Here is a 15,155-nt window from a genome sequence, read left to right as displayed (position 1 = left end):
AAACATGAGTAGGGCTTTCCGTGCCGACTGTGCTCTCGCGAACACGGTGAACGTTCCTAAAACCCACCCGGGCTTTCTGCAACGAGTGTGGCAAGCACCAACCCCACAAAGGGACACGGGACCAGAAAGGCAGATCCTCTTTCTGCGCAGGGGAAATAGCATTAGGAGAGGAAGCACGGTGCCTATGGTGGGCAGACGAAGCCGATTTTCTGCAGAAAGGCTCAACGACAGAGCAGACTGTGCTAGGCGTGAACGTGTTGGGCCCAACTGCAGATCCAAGAGAATGCTGGCTATTAAGAGATGCAAGCGGGGCGCCTGGCGGGTTCAGTTAGTAGAGCAGGCTACTCTTGATCTTGGGGTTGTAAGCTCGAGCCCCACGTTGGGTGAGAGATTAGTTAAAAAATGAGATGCAAGCCTTCTGAACTGGGAGGAGATGCAAGAGAAAGGGCCAAGAGATCCAGTTCTACACTTTGTATTTTGTTATGCTATGAAGACAATAAAATCTTAAGGTTATGCTCAGAAAAATAATTAAAAAAAAAAAAAAAACCAGAAAACATGAATGGAGATCCTATTCTCCAGTGTGTCCTCTGTGTCCCGATCCTTGAATACAGTTCTCCTGAGCACCACACCCACAGGCTCTTAGGAGCAAGCAGCAAATACCAACAGGTGTCTCAGGCGAGCACTCAAAACTCACGCAGTCCCTGATTTTGGGTCCTGACCTTTGGTCCTTGTTCTCTTTGTGGCCCTCCTCTCTCCTCACCTCCTCTCTGGTATTTTCCCACTGTTTCTGGTTGGGTCTGTCTTCACCTTGTGCCTTAGCCCAGGTTCCACGCACAGGCCCTGAGGATTCTACTATCCTTAACTAGGCCAAAGCTAAATGTTAGGGCCCAAAGGAAAGAGCAGAGGCTTGAGGATATGAGGGAGACACCGATGGAGACCCTGGGGGCAGCAAGAGGAAGAAAAATGTCAGGCCCGGAGGCCTGTGCCTAGGCTGAGCCACAGTGACACAGAGGCAACCTCAAGGCATGATAAATCTTGGGCTGATCCTGCCAACAGGGGTATTTCAAACACACTCTGCCCACTTAACAAGTGTGCTCTATCAAGAGAAATTTAAGGTTCATGCCAATCAATAGTTTGGCACACAAAACCTATAAATGTTAATGCTGTTAGCACAATCATATCTGCTAATTAGAAAGACTAAAACATTTCCTTCCAATAAGAATTTTTAGAGTAAGTACAGCCCCAGTTTGAGAAAGCTTGATATTTGATGGTGCATACAACAAACGAATTAGCAGATTTTCCTATTCCTGGTTTTACAGAAAGCTTCCAAGATAAAATAAAAATGTGATTTTTATTAACCAAAATTATTAAGTAGCTTCTACTTATAGAGGAGGTAGGCATACAGAGCAGTGAAGTGCCGCATGGCCGGAGGATAGCCATTGTTTTTTTTAGGCTTTGGTCATTTCTAGGTGCAAAAAAGTTTACGTCTGAAGAGAGAATTAGAAAATTCTGGAACTAAGGACTCGGTGTGCTAGAGATCAGAAACTGCAAAAGGGTGTTCTGTGCAAACTGAATCACAGTACTGAGGAAGAAATCATCAAAACACAAAAACAGTGCACAGTAACATGGAGAGGTGGTCTCGGGTCTCCAAGTACGTATGTGCAGGAATTAGGTGACTGAGCAGAGGCCCAAGATGCCTCCCAAGTTGAGTCACATTTGAATACCTTGGTTTTTTTATCCTTTTAATCAGTGAAAAGGGAGACCAGACACTGCACCTTAAGTGGTCCTTGGCACTCTGGAGATCTTCCCGTGACCAGAGCACAGGGAGAACCATGAAGAGGGCAAGGGCTACACCCAGAGGGCTGACGGCCTCAGCCCGACATGGGGATGTTACTCCAAGTGTCATAGGGCAGCTCTGAGCAGGGCACTGACATGATGTGGGTGTTTTTCAAGATTTTGTTTACATATTTATTTGAGAGAGAGAGAGAGAGAGAGAGAGAAAGAGGACGCGCTCACATGTGCAAGCAGGGGGAGGGGCATAGGGAGAGGGAGAGAAAACCTCAAGCAGACTTCACACGAGCACAGAGCCTCACACAGGGCTCGATCTCACGACCCTGAGATCATAACCTGAGGAAAAACCAAGAGTCAGAAGCTTAACCGACTGAGCCACCCAAGCTCCCCTGACGTGGGTGTTTTTTGGAAACTCTCAAACGACTGCTGTGTGGCCAATACTTTCTGCTGGGGCAAAAGTAAAAAACGAGAGAGACCAGTGAGAAGGACTGTCGTACCCTGGAGAGAGATGCTGGCTTGGAGTCCAGTGGTGGTAGCGGAAATGAAGCAGACGTGGCAAATTATGGTTTCAGCACATGTTCCTGAGATGAAGCCAACAGGCCTTGCTGACAGGCCTGGGAGAGGAGGATGAGAAGACGCAAGTGAAGACTGAGCTTAAGAGCAGTGGGGTGAAGGAAGCAGAGGCTCTACTTAGAGAAGACCTACTGTAAGGGCAGCAGAGACAGGAAGTGGTAACTACACAGGGATGTGGAGTCCAGGGAGAGGATCTTGTTTGGCTGGGTAATTGTTTGTGGGTTTGAGGTAAAAGATACTACAGGATGTCTAGTGGAAATGATCCAGCACAGAGAGAGAAAGACTGAGAGTCAGGAAGGGAGGTGCCTGTATCAGTGGTGAGAAGGGGTGAAATGCATTCAAACAATGAACGTTTACTGAACACCCATTAGATATTCTTTGTTCTTGAAAGGCTCATGGTCTAAAGCACAAGAAAGTAGAAATAAATTAGGCAGCAAAGTAAGATCCAACAGAGGCAGAGTATGAACGGACTGTGATGGATAAAGGGCGTTCACGTACTATGACAGACTGGGGGGAGGGGAAGCAGGCACCGACGGACAGCAAATGAATGGCTGATAACTGATTTGAATTACTGACAGAGTTTGGGCAAATATTTTTTATGCAACTGTTCCCAATTCTACTTTTCATAGGACAAAAACTTTTACCTTTATGCTCCTAAATATCCTTTGGCCTTGCGTAGCTCTTTATTTAGAAGACTGAGCAAACCCGGTTTTTGCAGTCAATAAAAAAAATCTGTTATCAAAACAGTTCATCTAAAAAATTTTTAAAGCTTTACTTACCATTAAAATTTCTTCCCAAGTGCTACATGAACGAGCTCAGAAATATCTTTTCTATTTTGTGATATTCGGTAATACTGACAGAGACGTTCTACAGAGAATAGATACCGTCACTTTCCGAGCAGCGGGCTGTAGGTTTGGAAGGACCGCTCCAGAAGCCAGGGTGGGTTCGCGTGGACCTGTGCGTCTTGCCGAGGTTAGTCACCCCCAGTGTGAGATCAAAACCTGACCCACCCTCTGAGTGTCCTGCTCTGGCCAACCAGGCCAACCAGTCAAGCACAATACAGGACATGAATAAACAGACATTTTATTCCGAAGACTTGTACATATTTTCAAAATGATTCATTTAAAAAATCAGACATTTTTCTGATGCTTCCGTAGTAATACCAACTGCATGAGGTAAGATTTGCTGTTATCAAAAGCCATCACTGGTATTTTTAAAACTCATATAGTAATTCTACAGCAAACACGCTTACCTCTAGAACTATTAACGTTCACAATCACATATCTTTGAATCTCAAACTAGAACAATGACTGGGTTAACGGCTTCCGCTCAGACAGATTGACTTAAATTTCCCTCTCACTACACCAACCTGCTGGGCTGCATCTCCGTTCACCAAGTGAGGCATCATGGCTACCTCTCCGTTCAGCAATGGTGGCAGTTCCAGAGGGATTTGGTCGGTCATCATCATTGTGACGTACATTCATGGAGAATTTCCCTCAACTGGCTTCCTGCAAAAGAACCACCATTTTTAAAAAAGGATCCAGGACCCCAAAAAGTCACCTATAACATCAGCAATTTAAGCGCAGCACCATGAAGTCAGCTGAAAATCAAATTATTCTGATCCCTGTAGGACCGCACTACTGTGCCAGGCCCCAAGGACAGGTAAAGCCAAAGCAAGGAAATGGCCTGAACTAGGAGACCCCCGACTTGAGTCTCCCAGCAGCCGTGTGAACATCACCTCCCAGACCCAGACTTTGTCGTTTAGTTATAGATTTTTTAAATATATCAGTAATAGTAACTACCCTACCCCCGGGATCTTTCAGGGGCTAAAAGGAGACAACACTGCGAGAAGGTCAGGTGTCAAACAAAAACTGGTGGTATCATTATCTTTAATTACAGAAAATAAGGCCAAAGAGGATGACCTGTAAAAGCAGGTGTTCCCTTCCATTAGGATCAAAAATACTTTTCATAAGCAGTTAATCCAAGCAAGTTAACAAAGCTTATACTGCAATTGTTGCGACTGCTGACCTTGCCACTAATTTGGTAATTAATCATGTTCTAATTATCTCTTGCTCTCGTCATTTCCTTGAATTGAATTTAACCCGCTGTGCATTTACGTCTTTATCACTGTGCAGATCTTGAACTTCCCTGTATCTCAGACAGAACCCATAGCACTTTGCACGGAGAAGGGCTGAAAGGCAGACCACCTTACTTCTACAGAATAAATGATTTTCATGCAAGTATTCAAAACAGCACAAAGCCCATTGTCATTCCAAAATGGTACTTGCTCCAAAACCTAGCCTGCCAATTCAACAGTGGGAAAACAGCAACAAATTCCGGTTCAAAATCTTAACTTGTTCTTTAAGAAGTATTCACGTATCCTTCACTTATGCCTAAAAATTTATGGCATAAGAAGCTTAATATCATGTGCAAAGAAGACAAAACAAAGACACACATTTTAAATGCACTCAAACAAATGGACACGTACAATCATCACTCATAATGAAGTCCCCTCCAAATATCAAATCAAGGCTATCTGATCAATGAAACCTTTAATCCAAATCCCAATTGGAAACCCCAATATCCAAATCAGGTAAAACAGTGGGACAAATCCTTTGATGATTGTCTCAAATGTGTCTCAGGTATGACAAATAAAATATTTCTCATTCTTAAACCCCTCCGTTCTGAACATTAAATACACTTCCCTCTCCCGCAATCCCACCCAAAAGAAACTCCTTCCCTGGAAGTATCAAATGATGCATAAAAGCCACCCAAGAGACTGTAAACTTTTTTATTTTAAAAAGGTAAAATTTTACACTATTCATTATAACCCCATTTGGAGAAACTAATTATTTTAAGCACCAAACAATGAAGTCTTGTCCCAACTAGGGAAGCACATTCTATAACAGGTCTTATAATTCAGCGTTAATAGTACCATCATGCTGTTTTATGGGGCAATTACTTAGTTCCTAAGCAAATAAAAGTACAAAACCCAAAGCCCAATAGTTTATCCTGATGAAGGAAACAGATTCTTACACAATAAAATTAACTAAGATAATTCCATTGACACTATCATGACATCACTGTTTGATTGAGTAGGTCAAAGGAGGGAGAACTGGTGTCCATTGCAATTTTATTTCTAATATACTTAATCCTACTAGTGCATGAGGAAAGGACAGCTACTTTCCCCAGACTGCTGACATTACCCAGGCTTGTTTCTTAAGTGGAATGTTTTATTTCATGTTTCTTCCAAATTGCAGGTTGGATAAACAGGGCAGTAATTTACATCAGGGGTCTGAGTATAAAGCCCCTGGGGTGAGGCAGCCCTCTCCTCCACCTCTCCCTCACCACGCCCCGGAGAGTTCCAAGGCACTTGCTGGTGACGCTGTGGTGCAGATAAGGGCTCCGTCTTCTCTCCCTTCCCTGCTGAAGCAGTGAGGGGCCAAGGCCCTCTGGCACACGAGCAGTCCCAGGCGTCATCGCACAGACAAGCACAAGGACGGAACCTCTCCTCTTTTCTCACCCAAAGAGGCAGCAGGAGCAAACTGACTTCAGGGCTTACCCCTAGGTCCGTTCAGCCTCTACTCGAGGTCCTTCCACTACGCCAGAGAATAGTAAATAATGAATGGGGGAGGGGCACACGCACAGGACCGAGGTCCCTGGTCAGGACCTGCTCTGGGCTGTAGCTCCTTATGTTCCACGTGGGCCAACACAGCTGCCCGATTTTTCAGTACTGGGGTTTGAGACTCAAATCCAATTAACCGGTGCTATTTTATTCCTATTTCTGTCCCTTGGGGATCACTGCAGGTACTGGGTAGCAGGAGACAGTTGTAATCTGAAACCGGATTCCGGTATTTCTGGTCCCCTGTCCCTAATACCAAGGAAGAGCTCAATGCCAACACTGTATCTAACAGTGACAATTCCAATTTAAGAAAACTTCTGGTTGGTGCCAAGTTAAACAATGGCGCTCGCTATTAACAGGAACACTCTTAAGCACAAGAGGTCAGGTCCAAATTATGGAGTTAAGCTCCAGGCTCTGCCAACTGTGGGATAAGGGGATAGACCTGAGGCCTACAAAGGTCCCATGTAGGATGGGAGAGTAGGGGACCCACACAGAGCTACAAAAAAACCCAAAGAAACGAAGTCCACTGGAGAAAGGAGATGATTATAATTTTATTTGCTTTTGAAAACGGTACAGGCAACTTTGTAATGCAACTATTCTATAAAGAAAAAAGATGCCTGAATCCTTTTTTTTTTTTTTCCTACTACAATGGATTACCTCCCTCACAGATGTGTAGTGGTTGCTGCACATTACTGGGAGGGGGGGCCAGGAAGGGAAGAGGGGGAACCGTACATATAAGAAAGTCAACTACACGACAATCACTCAGACAGCAATCGGTGCGAATTTATAAACATCACACTCTCCTAATGTCTCAACTCAACCAACACTGTTGCTCATGGAGTAAACTGAAGGATGAATAAAGTGAATAAAAGCCACTGTGAAGCCTGGCACGGAGCCTCACTTCTCCATAACCGAAGCTGTTGATCCTCTTGTCCCTAGGCCACGGGCTTGCTAAAATCCAAAGCCTGTTTTCTAATCCCTAAGAGTTTTATCAGGGGTAAACCAGACTTTATCCTGAGTGGAGTATCAGGTACAAGATTCATCTAGGTGGGGTGGTACATGCAGCCAGCAATACTTAAATTCCCATTTCTAGGCTCTATGCCCATACATAGAATAGTTTCATTTGCCTGGAATGCAAGAGATATAATGAAAAAAGTCAGTAACTTCTCTCTAAGCAAGATAATGCCCAGCTATTTAGCAAGGCAACGGCCTGCCAAGTTGTCCCTTAAAATGATCATGAATTACAAACAGTTTAGCGTCACAGATGAAGCAATAAATGTGGAAGGCGTATTATCCAAACAGTTAACTTTAAGGACCAAAACTTACCTTATTTGTAATGACTGTGGATAGAAAGGGCACATCTCGCTCTTTATAGAGCAGGCTGGCCATAACTCGATTTTTTCTTAGGGATGTGGGTCACTGTTCCCAACAATACTGTGCTCAGTCACAAGGTGACGTGTTAAGGAGTTACTGAGGCATTCTGACCTTACATATCCGGGGAAATTCACCCCTACTTTGAGATCTTATGTGTGATTGTTGGTTTTTTCCTCTTTCTCATTGGCCAATACTGCGAACCACACCCCCCGGTGCATTTGGGGACCGTATCCTAAATTTGCTGTCTTCCATCTTCCTTGGGCTAAGAAGCCAGATTGCTAGTCCTGTACGCACATGTACGCACATCCCTGCGGGATCACTGAAGCTCCCCTATGTGCCTTCAACCAAACTCCTTGATCATTTGCTGATTATCAGCTCTAAGGGAAGCTGAATGGCCAGACGGGTAACCTCCGGAAAATAGAGCTATGACTGTTTTTTGTTATAGTCAGAAAGTCTCAGGAGAAACCACCCTGACAAAACACTTATTTTCCTGGTCTGGGTTCCTTCTCCCCTAGACAGATGTGCATCCGAGCTGGCCAAATGGATCCCAGAACTCAGGTATTTTATTCAAGGCCGTACCACATTCACATTGCCCCCTCATACACAACCAAGTTCTTGCAAGGACCCCATTCATTAGACCACCTACCCTTCACACATGAAGAATAAAAATGTGCTGCAAAACTAACACGGATTAAAAAATGGAAATAGATGACCCCTACTACAATGCTTCTAATCCTCTGAACTTTTTTTTCCTCTCACAGAGCTCCAAGGTTTCACTCCTTTTCTTCATTGTGTTCTTACCCATACTTCCATTTCAAAGAATTTGGTAACAACCACAGGCCTTCACGACCTCTCCCCCTAACCACACATCCTAACACTAAAACCACAAGTGCTTCAGGCCCAGCCAGTTGTAGTCTTTTGACTGCCAGGGGAGGGATGCCACGTGAGCACTTGTGGTTACCTTCCGCCTCTCCTAGGAGAGCAGGTCGTTTGCCACCTTCTGTACCTGCCAGCCCGGCGGGCGTGAAGGGAAGAAGGCCCTCCTGCAATAGTGGCAGGGGTGGGGGCTGGGCGCTCCAAGAAACAAAATGAACAGATCCTCACTGTTAGTAAGACATTTAACTCCGTCCAAATATGCCCCCAAAGCTTTTAAAGAACACCTTATTTTAAAAGAATATTACAAAAGGTCTTCAGTTTTTACATTACTCTAGGCAACTGGCTGATTACCTTTTCCTCTTATGTTGCTTCCCCCACTCCAAGTCTAAAAAGGTTTTCCACGGTATTTTGGCCCCAGCCTATACCAAGAAACAGACTGGCCAAATTCATGAAAAACCTGATTCTCAGGAGAGAACCGCAGATCCATTTCCAAAGACCAGAGAAAGCAATTATATGCTAGGAAGCTTTTCTGACTTGAAAAAACCAAAGCCCTAATCACTGCTGGGAGAGTTTTAAGTCCGTGGACCTGGCCTTCAAATTAGTAACAAAATGTCCTGGTCCCTCACTCCGTGAGCCAATGACCCAAATTTCCTTACATTAATTCAAGATGTGAATTAGCAGTACAGTACCCAAATTAGTTTCAGATGACAAGAGAAAAAGAAACGTAACAGCAGCAAAAGGAACAAAGTATAACCATCAGAACGGAAGGAACCATCCCGGTTGCATGCGAAGGAGGTGACTCTCCGTGTTAAATCAAGTCAGCGCGGAGGCATCGGCTCCCAGGCTCACACTTTACCTACGCTCTGATGTGGTTTCTGACTGCCTTCTAGACTGTCCCAGGGAAGTGTCTAAAAAAGCAGATGCAGTAGGGGAATCAGGAAGAAGATTGCACATGATCCGTGCTAACTTTTTGCTTCCATTCTGCAATTTAAAATGCACTTTCAGAAACCAAATGGTTCCTTGATGAAAGGGAAACTGATGGAAACACATCAATTACAGGATCCTATTATAAAACAATTGGGCAAATAAATAACCTAATAAATACTAATAAATAATCTTCAAAATTCACACCACTAAAGATAACTGTGATTCTATAAAGTTTGTATCTTTTTCCAATAAAATACAGATTAACCAATCACATTCACATAATAGAAACAGCATGTAAACATTTTGTTTGCAACATGCCGGTCCTACAGCCTGAGAAAAATATCATCATGGGCACATTAGTAAAATCAAAGCTTGATTCATACTTCAAGAAAATGTCCTTCTCTGCTAAAAATACCCATTGACTTCTAATATTGTGGGCCCAGTTTCAGAAAATTGTCACAAACACATCAGAGAAATGTTCTAGCGATTTATGTAATAGTAATAAGAAAAAAACAAAACAAAAACCAACAACTTTTTTCCTGTTGTGAAGGCAAAAAAAAACAAAAAACAAAACAAAAACAGCAGTAGTCAAAAAGACAACAGGACCAACTTTTCAGCACAGAAGCCAGGGGTTTTGCTTTGCTGGGTTGTGTTTGGGGCAAAGGGGTTTGAGAGGTTACTAAAAAATTACTGTATTCTCTTTTAAATGAATGTAACTATCAGCAAGCTAACGCTTTATGAGCGATTACAAGTTTCTGAACGGCTTCCAATATAAAACCTAAGTCTAATAAAAATTTATCATGACAAACATTTGTGCAGCTGACTTACACTAGTTTGTGCCATGGCTGTAGTAACAAATAAAAACGCAGAAAAGTCACATTTTGACAGAGAACCAAAGAGCATAGGGAAAAAAAGAAACAACTGTGTTCACGAACCTCTTCTCATACCCGTGGCTTTATCCATGTATGCCGTCAGTCACAAAGACTGACAATTCCTCATGTGTGGTCTTCCTTTGTAAGCTTTATTAGCAAGATTCAGAAAGACAAAGAGGGAGGAGGGAGAGAGCTGGAGAGATGAGGAGAGAGAAGGAAAGAAAGTTAGCTGCACGCATTCCTACAGCTAATGTGATGTCACAGGACCCTTTGCTGTTTCGCTTTCCTTACTGCTCCACTCGGGTTTTAAGAGGTAAACCCCCAGACTGGTATTGCAAGACCTAGAAACTCTGAAAAGGGTTGTCATTTCTAGCCTTCTGAGCAAAACTAGAAACAGCTTTCTAATAATAACTATGGAAGCACCGGGGGGGGGGGGGGATGATTCAAACAAAACAAATACTGTACAACCATCTTTCCCTCCGAAATTGAGAAAAAGCCACTCATCAATCAACACACATCTGTTTCTGCCACCTCCCTGTGACGAGGACAGCAGAGTTCAGTTTTCCCTTGCCAGCGACACGAAACCAATGCCCCGCGCCTGGCTCTGCCCATGCAGATGACCATGTGGCCATTTATGACCCTGGACACAAGAAAGCTGGGGTGGCTTCAGGGCTTTTTCTTGCACTCACCTCTCCCACACTCTGTGGGCTGGAAAGGTACTTGGGTACAGGCAAACATGCCCCTTTGCTTTTTAATAAATCAAATTAGATTGTGGGGGGGGGGAAGGATATGGAGAAGGACTAAGGATTTTTATCAGAAATTTTCACAGCTCCTCGGCAATTAAGAGTTCAAAGGACCAGTGTGTTATGATAAACAGCATTACAGCAGAGCGACCCCAGGACTGGCTATTGCAAAATCTGAGTTCTAATCCAGGCTTTGCCCATTGACTCTGAATCTGACTTAATTTCTTCTTTTATAAAACAACGAGATTATAGATTAGCCTTTAAGATTCCTTCCTGCTCTTAACAGATCATGTTTCAAACACTACTGCCAACTTCATACGGATTAAACGCAAGCTAGGAGAGGTGTACTCGAAACTCGGAAAACCTATAGTTACTCTTACTCGTAAAAGAGAACCTGAGCCTCATACATAAAAGAGAAGAAGAATCTAAGTAAAATGTTGGAAAAAGAACGTATTGAGCAAATAGCGATGGTAATCACTGTTTTTATGCCAACGAAATCTAATTTTACAGCTGAGTTCCACACAGCTGTGGAAGAAAGACTCTTGCCATGGCTTGCCACTTGAATGAAAGAAGGAGTGGTGATAACTGTTCATGCAGAAAAACCTCTTGAGACATGAGCAGTACCTGGAGGTATGCACCCAGCTGGTTGGTTGAGGCACAAATTGTCTGGAATTTGTCTTCTTGTCTGATATGGGTTCATTAGTGAAGTTAAATCACAGCCGTCTAAAAAAGTTCTCAACCTTAAAAACACACTTGCCTTTTGCCTCCAATTATAAACACAGGATATTTAGATGCAGTGTTTAAATCCACAAAGAAATCCTGTGAAATCGAGTTTAGATGAAGAACACCACCACCGCCGCCGCCCTGGATTAAAATAAATAATGGTTTACGCAACAAGTAAAAGGAATTGTCCACGGTGACCTGGAAACGAGGAGGGGTGCCAAGTAATCTAATGTATAGGCCCTGTCTTCGAGAAGACCTAGATGCTTTTTGTGGTGTGCTTTTCATTTGCCTTGGCTTTAGGACAAGGCACAGCCATGTCCGAACTCAAAATTACTATACAGAAGGCACAGGCTTCGGTGGGGGGAGGAGTCTCTATAGCTAAGGATTATGTGTAAACATTATAGTAATCTGAGGCTTCTTTTGTAATTCTCCAGAAATATTGCTTCCATAGCACCCCCCCCCCCCAGGATGTCCCAAACCTCTAAGGAAACCTAAAACCTGAAGGGAAAAAAAATTATGTCACGAGATATTTGCAATCTCTGGACCTGAGATCCAAATCCATGCATAAGTTACAACTCGGTTCTGCAAATATCAACTAAAAGGAAAGGGGGCCTATCTACCAAAAAAGTTTACCAAACATTTGTTTGCTTTGTTCATTGTTTTTAAGTGATGTTTAAAGAAGTTTACAGGTGTAATTAGACGTTTTTATTAGAACACCTCGACTCCAGCTACACTCAGCACAATAAATCTGACATCCCAAGGATGACAGTCTAGCACCTACAAGGAAGCATTCCAAAGCTATGAGCACTTATCCGTACATATATCCAGGCTACCTGTCCTACAGATTTTATCCATGCATGAGAAGAACTGAAAATATGTATTTTCAATGACATTCGGACTTGTGCGGCTGTTTATTATCTTTTTCTGTAGGACATTGGAGAAAGGCTAGAAAACTCCAGTCCAAGAATGAAAAGGTCATTTCTCAAGCCCCCTCCAGTTCAAGGCCTTCCCACCCCTGCACCCCTCTACCTCCCAGCTGCATGAGAAGGTAGGAAGAGATGATAGGGGAAGTCAGAAGACATGCTCTCCTTCCCAGGACCAGAATCTCACTCCTCACCCAGCCCTCGGGCAGAACCATCTGCCTGAGATCCCCAGAGCGCTGCATGTGGTCTGTGGGTCCGGATGTCCCGCACAGGCTCTCCATGTCTCAGCATGTGCATCTGTAATATGGGGTCCTTAACACAACTTCTAGATTCCCCTTTAAAAAAAAACCCAATATGTACTATTATTGTTTCTTTTTTTTTTTTTTTAAAGATTTTATTTATTTATTTGACAGAGATAGAGACAGCCAGTGAGAGAGGGAACACAAGCAGGGGGAGTGGGAGAGGAAGAAGCAGGCTCATAACGGAGGAGCCTGATGTGGGGCTCGATCCCGTAACGCCGGAATCACGCCCTGAGCCGAAGGCAGACGCTTAACCGCTGTGCCACCCAGGCGCCCCACTATTATTGTTTCTAGGTGCACTCAAGCCACTTTTCTGCAACCGCTGAATACCTAACAGCCATGCGTTAACACCATTTATTTGGGGAGAAATGTGTGCTATGAGCACCAAATGACTGGCTGCTTCCGGAAAAGTTAGAAGAGCTCCGCGGCTCCTCCTTCAGCCCGGTGGGGCGAAGGCACTGTGCGAAGCACCGGCACACTAGTGCTCATCCAGCCTCACCAGTGTCACCTGAAGTCGGCGGGCTTCCCCTTTACCAGACGGTGCGACCATCGACTAATCGGCCCAAGGAGACTCAAACAGGAAGCGACGGTCAGGAGTCACTGCTCTCTTGGCCAGCTGATTATAACGTTCAAGGATCCCGCAACCAACAGAGAAGTGGAAAAGCTGACGAAGAATTCACAGATCAGTGGTTTTAAAAATTCGATAAAACATTATCATGGTGAGTGTTTCCCAGTGTATCTCATTGTTGAGTCACTGCTGTGCACCTGCAGCTAACAGGCTACTGTGTGTCAACTCTATTTCTTCCCCCCTCTTTTTTTTTTAATTGAACAAGCACATGATACAAAATTCAAAAAGTAACTTTCAAAGAAACCTGATAAAAGTGTATTTCTCTCCTATCCAGCCAGCTGCTCCCTTACATCCTTACCCAGGTGCAGATATAACAATTTTTAGAACCTTTTTAAAGTAGCTTAAGGAAGGCTAAGCTAATTCATTGTATCATCGTGTAGTCTAGATGGTTAGAAATTAACCAGGGAGGAAAACAAACCCTGCATAAGCCAGATTTTAAACTCCCAAAGGCATATCCTCCATGGGGATTTTTAAGGAGCTGTGCCCTGACTAAATACAAAAGCAAAATTACTTCACAAAGGCAGGCAGCTTAGCCAGTATTGAGGAGGCTGCAAGAACAGGCCTTTGCTACCAAGGGTTTCAAGATTCTATTATTTTTGATTATCTAAAAAGGACTTAGTCGAAAAGACACCTTCTAAAATAGCATCAAACCAAAGGACCTGAACAAAAATCACCATCCGTTGTCGGAACAAATATTTACTGAGTGCCCACTATATGCCAGGCATGGAACTAGAATCCTAGGATTCTAGAAATACAGGCATGGGGTTAAACAGCATTACAGTGAAACGTTATACTCAGTAACGAAAACGAAATCCACACTGGACACTTCTGATGAAACAACACAAAATCAGCAGACCTCCATGCTCTATGCAACCTTTCATCTGAGATAAGCTCCAGGGTCTAAATTTGGTTTCCCAGCTGTGGCCTCTTTTCTAGTCTTAAGTGTTCCAGAAGATGAATTTGTCTTCAAAACATGCCCCCAACACCTCAATCTTCATTTCTGATCAGCCAGGAGGACACTAAAATTATTTCTTTAATCAGCTCATATAGGATCCAACCATGTTTATTTTACAAACTCAGTTTTGTTTACTTATATAGATGTCATATAACATCCGTTATAAGGAAAACAGTCTGCATCATTAAGATCATTGATGTTTTGTCTGATTTATACTTAAATATGTATTTTAAAGATTTCTGACATTTCATTACTAACCGTAGATGTTGGTTCAAATATACACACACACACAAACACACACACACACACGTTTTAAATATGATTCTTTTCTCCACCTCTATGGGGAAGGGAATGGGTGTCAATGAGAGAACAGTATATGAAACACTGAAAATCAGTTTATAAGCATGGTGTTATTTCTTGAAGAATCACTACAACTGATGACAATCTCATAAGTAGCTTTGTATTTCACTTAATGTAATTGAACACAAAGCAAACACCAGGTGTTTCTTAGAGCTTATAACGTACTGAAACAGAAAATTCACATGAAATGACAAAACTTGCAAAGAAACAAATTAGCAGGTGCATAGACTCCTGTAAAGGAACATCTATTTATGATTTCAGATTAGCCCATTACTATAAAATTTTAATGAGATAATGTATGCAAACCACATTAAATCAGACTGACATTTTTTAAACTACAAAAATGTGGAATTCTTTAGAAAAAAAAAACCCATCACATACCACAGATCATTAAGGAGGCTGGTTTAACAGATGAAAATAATGACTGGTATACACACACAATTTATGTGCAAATGTATGAATCTAAATGTTTGAATGTACGGTGCTTGC

At 43.0% G+C, this 15,155-nt stretch overlaps 1 protein-coding gene across 2 annotated transcripts in view; it reads right to left on the bottom strand.

Moving 5' to 3' along the window:
• The window catches only part of FNDC3B (fibronectin type III domain containing 3B), a 341,829-nt gene that overhangs the window by 263,135 nt on the left and 63,539 nt on the right, over positions 1–15,155 (bottom strand). For both annotated transcript variants that reach the window (XM_026498541.4, XM_026498552.4), the window contains exon 2: positions 3,734–3,872. In XM_026498541.4, the coding sequence (XP_026354326.2) occupies positions 3,734–3,844 (111 nt within the window). In that variant the 5' untranslated portion in view covers positions 3,845–3,872. The remainder of the gene's footprint in view (positions 1–3,733; positions 3,873–15,155) is intronic.

This window comes from Ursus arctos, unplaced genomic scaffold (genome assembly GCF_023065955.2).
Source record: "Ursus arctos isolate Adak ecotype North America unplaced genomic scaffold, UrsArc2.0 scaffold_4, whole genome shotgun sequence".
Classification (NCBI taxonomy): Eukaryota; Metazoa; Chordata; class Mammalia; order Carnivora; family Ursidae; genus Ursus; species Ursus arctos.
The sequence above is the reverse complement of the archived record's forward strand: the minus strand, read 5'-3'. Positions and strand labels throughout refer to the sequence as shown.